General features: G+C 37.6%; 1 protein-coding gene across 2 annotated transcripts; it reads right to left on the bottom strand.

Moving 5' to 3' along the window:
• Window positions 1-4,043: 4,043 nt before the first annotated feature.
• Window positions 4,044-8,017, bottom strand: LOC136224522 (zinc finger CCCH domain-containing protein 54-like). 2 transcript variants are annotated; one of them, XM_066012879.1, is made up of 8 exons: window positions 7,785-8,017; window positions 7,343-7,388; window positions 5,470-5,602; window positions 5,189-5,374; window positions 4,931-5,007; window positions 4,587-4,757; window positions 4,405-4,522; window positions 4,044-4,321 (listed from the first exon to the last, which is right to left on the bottom strand). In XM_066012879.1, exons 5-8 carry the CDS (start codon window positions 4,977-4,979, stop codon window positions 4,258-4,260), a joined length of 402 nt encoding a protein of 133 aa, XP_065868951.1. In that variant the 5' UTR covers window positions 4,980-5,007; window positions 5,189-5,374; window positions 5,470-5,602; window positions 7,343-7,388; window positions 7,785-8,017; the 3' UTR covers window positions 4,044-4,257. The 2 variants fall into 2 exon arrangements, with proteins under 2 accessions (XP_065868951.1, XP_065868952.1); XM_066012880.1 differs by having other exon boundaries at window positions 7,343-7,385.
• Between the last annotated feature and the right edge of the window lie 266 nt (window positions 8,018-8,283).

The following is an 8,283-nucleotide window of genomic DNA, read 5'->3' as shown; positions in this document are numbered from 1 at the left end:
TTATCTGATGGATGGAACTTTACCCGTGGACAAGGAAGAGGCTCGGCGGATAGTCAGGAAGGCGGCCTATTTCTCCGTGATAAATGATTGCCTGTACAGGAAATCTTTTAGCCACCCCTGGCTGAAATGCATCGTGCCAGAAGAGGGTCAACAGATACTCAAGGAGTTGTATGAAGGCGTATGTGGAGCTCACGAGGCATCCGCCACAATCTTGAAGAAATCCAGGTTAGCAGGATTTTATTGGCCCACAGCGGAACTTGATGCACAAAAATTGGTGGAGTCTTGCCATAATTGTCAGATTCATACAAATGAAACATACACCGCTAAACACCTTCAAAGGCCCATCATCGAAGGTCGACCCTTTCCAGTCTGGGGAATTGACATAGTTGGGCCATTTCCTCCTACAAGAAGATAGAGGAAGTATGTTGTAGTGGCTGTGGATCATTTCACCAAATGGGTAGAGGCTAAAGCTGTCTCCTCTATCAATGCTGAACGAATGGTGGAGTTCGTCAAAGATAACATCGTAGGAAGGTATGGAGTTCCTCATACGATTATCACTAACAATGGAACCCAATTCAACTGTGCAGAGTTCAAAACTTTCTGTGAAAAATTGGGCATTCTGAACAGATTCGCCTCAGTTTATTATCCTCAGTCAAACGGTATGACCGAAGTTACGAATCGAACGATCGTTAAAGGAATAAAGAAAAGATTGCGAGAGCATGTTAAAAAATGGGCGGATCAGTTAACGAGCATCCTATGGGCGTATCGCACTACTCCTAGAACGGCCACAGGCGAAACACCATTCGCCCTCTCTTATGGCGTGGATGCTGTAATCCCAGTCAAAATACTGGTCCAAAGTGACAGAGTTGCATTCTATTGCGAGGATGAAAACAGTCAAAGATTGAAAGAAAGTCTTGATCAAGTGGAAGATAGGAGAGACAAGGCATATATACGTATGGCGTACAAGCAGCGGATCGCAGCTTATCATGACAAAAATGCCAAACTTGTAGACTTGAATGTAGGAGATCTCGTGCTCCGCAAGGCAGACAAAATCCAATCCAATGAAGGAAAAGGAAAGCTGGGGCTCAACTGGATTGGTCCATACAGAATAGTTGACAAGATTGGGTTCGCCACATTTAAGATCCAAGACATGGAGGGAAACACGCTGCCGCGTACATGGAATCTCCAAAATCTCCGCAAATATTTTGCCCGAAAATAGAATGTAAACAAGGTCTTGAGTGCTCTTTTTCCTTTAGTAAGCTTTTTTCCCATGAGGTTTTTCTTATTAAAGATTTTAATGAGGCTCACATATAAGACCCGGTTGCTGTAATAAAGCGTACCTCCATTCAATAAAGAGCAATTATTCTATTGTCAATATTCTTTTTAAGTATTTTCTTGCAGTAATATAAATATTCCAGTCTAAAAAAGAAGGGGGGCACCCAATGCTTCCCACAAACAACAAGTACTGCTATCACATAGCTACTTTTTCTCCTCAAAGATAGGAGATCAATCTCATGGGTAAATCAATCCTTAATTGATCACCATTAGAGACAGAGTTAAAACATATCTCGGACGCGAGATCTTTACACTCTCTTACACCCTTCCCAAGGAAGGGTTTCACAAGTCCTAAAGGCGGATCGATTCACCTCAAAGATAGGTAGCAAGACGATCCCTAAGGCAGCTTAACTTCGTCTAAAGGAATAAAACAGCTTCAAACCTTCACAAAGGTTCGCACCATGAAGTATGGCTGGCCACCTACTTCAAAACAAATCCTGAAAGCCTATAAATTTACTTACGCAAACGTAAAAGTAAAATAAATAAACAGCAAGGATTAAACAAACTGTACTTAAGTTTTACAAGAAAAATTAAACATTAGCAGGAGCATCCTCCTTAACAATCTTTTCGCATGATGCGCCCTCTTGGGGGTTTTCCTTCTCAACGGCTCCAGATACGCCCGACAAAGGAACTTCCTTTTCCACAGCATTGGTTCCCTCAAGAGGAAGAGTGCCATCAGTTATCGCAATAAAAGCCATTAATAAGCTATCAATTAGCTAACGGCTTACTTAAAGGAAATCAGTAACCGCCATTAATGGAGCATTAATGGAGACTTCCTAGTTACTGAAAGTTACAGTTTCATGACTATATATAGCCTATGTCTCAGGCTATCAAGGTACACATTCACTTACCCTTTGTCAATTCAGATTGCTCTTTTGTTCTTCTATACTGACTTTGGCATCGGAGCTTCCCCCCGTCGAACCCAACGACGCCCCCACAGAGACGGAAGTCAATCAGAAATTCTCCACTAGTCATCAGACATGCAACATGTTTAGAAGAAAATTTAGAAATAGAGCTGATCATTTCTTTATGTGGGGTTTCAAACAAATGGTCTTCCTCTTTCTCTTCCTAATAAAGACATGTCAAAGGACATTTAAATAAAATGTTTTTCTTTTCAACCAGATAATGCATTGAGCTTTACACCATCAAAAGCATCACATGGCACCTAACATAAAAAGTTTCATCCTTTTACATATTTTTAATTATGATAATTTAATAACGGATTAAATACATCACCTAGTTATAACATGTCTAGTTTTTTATGAACAAAAAAACAAAATTTGGTTTTTTTTCATAAAAAGATTCGACACGTTGTTGTCACGTTTTGTTTACTCATGTTGACGCATCACCCATGTCATTATTTTGATTCCTTTTTCTCTTTCTATTACATCCTCTCTACTCGTGGACTCTCCCGACACAGCTTGTTCAGATTCAGGAATGGATTTAGTCTTGGGCAAGGCTAAATCTTTTTCGCTGCGCAGCGTGATTGCACTTTCATTTTCTATCGAGTTTGTTTCGGTTTGTGAAGGTAACTTCCCTTGGGACTGTATTGCACTCACTGTGGTTGCTATCTGGCTCATCTATTTTTCCAAGTTTTGGAAGTTCGCTTGAACATTGGCATTGACCTTGCTTTGCTCTTCCTGGAATTTCAGCAAGTTAGTTATAACCGAATGATCATTGGAACTAGAGGCCATACCTGAACTTGGACCCATTTAAATAGGTCTATATTGTTGGGGTCTTTGGTACTGTTGGGGGATGTTTGGTTGAAGCACATTACTCTACGGCTTGTAGCTGAGGTACGGATGATCCTGCAATCCAGGATTATATCTGTTCGAGTACGGATCATACTTCCGTGGAGGCTGTCCCTGATGTCCGAGGACGACATTGATTTGTTCCGATGTACCTTCGTGCAATATGGGACATTCGTCTGTGGCATGTCCAATAGCTGTGCAAATCTCACACGCCTTAGCTTGAACTGCTGTTCCTACAACCAGATTTTGAACAAGAGATGTCAGTGCATTAAGTTTCTCCTCAATGGATGAGGTGCTTACCTCGTATGCTTTTCGTGGAGGCTCTTGTTGTTTCCCAAACTGTTGGGATGTGGCTGCCATGCAGAAATGGCCTATGGACACAGTATTTTACCGTCATTAGCCACGTTTGCTCGACTGTGACCAAAGGAGGCGTGGCAAATGCTTGACATCTTTTGCCACGGTTGTCCGACCGTGGCCAAAAGGGCATTAGAGTCGGTTTTTACATATAACTCACTCTAATACCCTATGTTTTGGCCACGATTGTTATGAAAAAACCGTGACTAAAGGGTTTTTTAGCCACGGTCTTTCGTACCAACCGACTCTAATGCCCTGCTCATTAGAGTTGGTTGTAGAAGAACCGTGGCTAATGATAAAAGCATTGGAGTCGGTTGTGGAAACAACCGACTCCAATGCTTTAATCATTAGAGTCTGTTGTTTTGCAACCGTGGCTAATGTTAATTATATTAGAGTCGGTTGTTTGTATTACTGTAATTAACGGTAAACAAGATTTGTTATCCTCAGTCATTTACCTTAATCGAAATTGATCCTGATGTACTACTAAAATTAAATGCAAAATCAATAAAAAAATGTACACAAATTTAGGATAATGAATTAATATGCTATATATATATAATCTTTGATTCAATATTCAAAGTATTTTCAAGTATTTAACCAACTGTATATTAATGTGAACACAAAAAAAATGAGATATACTAGTATCTATCATACTCTCTCTACAACATGCTAATGTCAAAATGACTATATTTCTTTGTGTCTTTTGATAAGTCGCCAATCTAACTCAACTTCATATAACTTCTCAGAGTTTACCATCCAAAAACAACTAAAACCGTGTGATCTAACCAAACATTTCACAAAGCTAGGGAATGCCGATTCAAGATTTGACTGAACCTCCTCTGCTCAAATAATTAAATGTGGTCCTTATGTTCAGTCCTTGACTGCCAAATTCACCATAAACCCAATGTTAGATAGATATATCCACTGAAAACTATGCTATTCAAGAATTCATAATGAATTATACCTGCTCTGGTCAGTGTAATTGGCCTCTGTTAATCTGATTTTGTCATTAGATGTTGGATCGTTGTTTAGGGCGTCAAACAGAAAACTAAAAGGTTTCACGGATGGAAAATTGAAATTATCTGCAAGAGCAACAAGTTAATCACAGCAACACCAAATACTAAACACTCTTTCCGAATTGCTAACCTTCTGATACTTTTAGCGCATCCATGGAATATGCAAAATAGGACTGATTGCCCATGGTGTTCCGAGCTGCTTGCAACCCTGCAAGTCGCCTCCTCTGAAATTCAAGAACTTGCTCCTGCTCTTCTATGAGTTGCTTCCTCAGCAACCTTGATGTCTCATGCCCTCTTGGAACTAAAACAAGTATATATATAATTTAGATTATGTTGAAACTACATCAACAGACAGTAAAGATAACTACATCAACAAACATTAAAGATAACTTCATATCGGGATTAGATTTACTGTTGAAAAATGTATTCTTCTAGTTTTAATATACTGGAAGTATAGTAGAAAAGCAAACTCACATGAATGAAGCTCAACATCTATATCTACATAGTGAGGAGGGAAATACATTGGAGTCTCGGTTCTTTCCTGATACTTTCTGCACCAAAAAAGTATTCGAGCGTAAATTATGAACTTTTGTATTCAAATTCAATTCGACATCAGTTAATTGTTGCATTAACTTGTTAAGTACTATCATTATAATTAATCTAATATAAAAATGCAATAACATAAAGCCATTTGGTTTTAGGATAACAACATTTTTCAGTGACTGTTGTTACCTATCAATTAGCTTAGATTTCCCCCCTATAAGGCTTCACGAGAACCTGAGCACCACAAACAAAATGAGGGTTCCCTTTAGCCAGAATCGTCTTCACAGTGTATGAACTATAAAATAAAATGTTACGAAGCCAAACATCCTTTTCTGCTGGCAGGGGATTCTAACATCCTCAACTGGTCCAAATTTGCTGCAAATATAAATGACAGTCAATAAAACTATTTATAACTATTCAGATATCAATAGTACAGTAAAAAACCGTAAGTGTTTCGGAAACACAATTACTTGAAATAGTTAGAAACATCATCTTCATTGAAGGTGCTCTCAGCTAGAAAGGTCAGATATATTTGTCTAGAACCACTGACAATCAATCCAGGATCATTCCTATCACCACGATTCTCCGAGTATTTCGGATAATCTGCAGCAAGAATTAAAACATGTTGAGGTCTGGTATTCAAATTGAGAAACAATCTAGTTAAACACTTGAAAATAAACACAATATATTTTATCCATCATTTTAAGTGGTGGGTCCTATTTGCAATCTTATATCATTCATCACTTTGGTGTTGGCAGATTACAAAGACGTAAACATCAAATCTTTCACAAGGAAATATACTTACAATAAATATTAAATTATAAAATGTCCTCTTCTTTGTTACAACTCCATTAATTTAATTAAAATAATAATAACAATAAGCAAATACAATAGATAATTATAAACTGATTAATAAAAAATTATGTATGTTTCTTTAGCTTGAATGCTCATCTACTAAGAGAATGTCCGTGCAACGTAGATGCTAAAAAGTGACACGGGAAACGCTATTTCTAAAACATGACGGTAGTAAAATAACTTTGAAACCACAATGGATACGGACACGAAACGTAAAAAGCTATTAAAGGGGAGTGTCCGTGCAACATAACAATTATAATTACAGAAAAGTTCTGATGTGATCTCTATCCAACATAAATGAATTATACAAAAGAAAATTGCAGCACATAAAATAAGGATAAAATGAAGAAAAGATCTACACAAATGGCTATATATAGTGCTTTACTGTGTTCCTGAATTGCAACAGATGAATCACAAGAAATAGTATATATAATCAGGAAAAGATGCTCACTAAGAAATAGTATATTTTTTTTTTTGGTCATAACTAAGAAATAGTATATTAATCACCAAAAGATATATCAACAAAATTGCAAGCAGAGAGCAACAATTCAAGCTAGCTAGTAAAGCTAAAGATGTATCAGCGAAATTGTACAGCAGTAGCACAAATAGAATGAACAGAATCTGCATGTTAAAATTGCAACAAAGGTATCAAGCACACATATTAGCAATTTAGCTTCACCGAAGCAATTTGGGGAACATAAAAGGGCGGCCCGGTCGCATTACGCGTCCCCGCTGAGCGAGGGTCCGGGGAGGGGTCCCACCACAAAGGTGTATTGGGGGCAAGCCTTCCCTTGCCAATTTAATTGGCAAGAGGCCGCTCCTAAGACTCGAACCCGTGCCTCTGGTCACACGGCAACAACGTTTTACCGTTGCGCCAATTAAGACAAAATTCAAACCTTTTACAGCCTCACTCTTCCAACTCAATCAATTATATCACTAAGTATTCTACTTAAGACTATTATTAACACCTAATTAAGGCTTCAATTCAGCTGCTAGGTAGATTAGGTACTCCAAGTCAAATTGTGTAATATTAGTACATTTAATCAACTAATTTTGTTAATTGATGTAAGATTAATGGTTTAAGAGTTGAGAGACTAAAGCTTAAGTAGGTAATTAAGATTAAAGATTATATGGTTGTTAATATATAAAGGTCTTGGAGGATTCCCAGCAAGCAATTGCTATATGACAAGTTATAGCAGAGAAATAAATAACTAGCCTATCACTGGTCTGCAATCCACAAAAGAACAAAAAGAAACCACACCTAATCCCAAACTTGAGGACAACCAGAATTAATTCCTCATGAATTAATTAGCTATTGATTTTCTAAGACACTATAACTACATTATTAGAGGAATTCCAAAATTAAAGTCTAAGCAAAGTAAAAGAATTCAATCACATAGAAGATACTTATTCTGATACCCATTTATCATTTTTGCAAACACACTGTTGATGCTATCATCTCTATCCCACTTTAGATGTTTCACATACCTCTTGAAATCACTCTTCTTCACATTATCCGTTCCCTGTTTCTCTGCTATACAAACCAGAGGTATACAAATCAGCAAATTACAAATTAACATGTTAGGAAAGCAATTGTCAGAGTTGGTTCGTACATAAGAAAAACAGTAGTAGTACTCTAAACTCGTTTTACAACCTTAACAATTAATTAACAAAAAGGAAGAACTCTATCAACAACAAATCCATTTTAGGAAGAACTCTATCAACGAAAACCCATTTTAGGGAAGAACTCCATCAACATTTGCAGCCAAAGTTCTCCCTCTTCTTCTACCACCTATAGCCTAGAAAAGTACTGACTCCATTTAGGGCAGAACTCTATCAACCACAAACCCAACAAACACGAATGACAAGCAAACCCAGCAAAAGAAAGCACAAACACGAACAATAAACGAAAAACAAAAACGAAATTTACCTCTTTTCTGTTGAGTTTGCACAGTGACGAACGATAAGCCAAAAACCAAGCGCAAAAACCCAATAAAATCAAACAAAACATCAAACCAAATAAGAATGAACGAAACTTTAAAGGAGAAACAAGGAATGTAGTTTGCAAAAAGAGAAAGGAAAAGTGTCGTTCGTGGTTCGCGCAAATGAGAAAGGAGAAATAGGGTTGGTACTCTGTAATTTCTTCCCGCAAGAGGAGAAGAAAAGAAGCGCTAGCTGGTTTCTTAAAAGCGGGTCTTTAGAGTCGGTTATATAAGACTCTAAAAAGAATCATTGGCGTCAGTTTATAAAGAACCAACGCCAATGACAGTGATTAGGGTCGGTTCTTTGTGAACCGACCATAATTATTAGGGTTATTAGCGTCGGTTATAAAGAACCGACGCTAATGACAGTAATTAGGGTCATTGGTGTCGGTTTTTTCAATAACCGACGCTAATAACCCTCAGAAACACGGCACATTTAATTTATGA

The sequence above is a fragment of the Euphorbia lathyris genome, chromosome 3 (assembly GCF_963576675.1).
Source record: "Euphorbia lathyris chromosome 3, ddEupLath1.1, whole genome shotgun sequence".
NCBI lineage: Eukaryota > Viridiplantae > Streptophyta > Magnoliopsida > Malpighiales > Euphorbiaceae > Euphorbia > Euphorbia lathyris.
The sequence above is the reverse complement of the archived record's forward strand: the minus strand, read 5'-3'. Positions and strand labels throughout refer to the sequence as shown.

What these genes read in the sequence shown, in the direction of transcription:
- LOC136224522 (XM_066012879.1), bottom strand. Translation starts at nt 4,979, where the DNA reads ATGTATTTCCCTCCTCACTATGTAGATATAGATGTTGAGCTTCATTCA. An exon ending in AGATGTTGAGCTTCATTCAT is followed by an intron (nt 4,758 to 4,930) that starts GTGAGTTTGCTT and finishes TACTTGTTTTAG; the next exon opens with TTCCAAGAGGGCATGAGACA. An exon ending in TGCGCTAAAAGTATCAGAAG is followed by an intron (nt 4,523 to 4,586) that starts GTTAGCAATTCG and finishes TTGCTCTTGCAG; the next exon opens with ATAATTTCAATTTTCCATCC.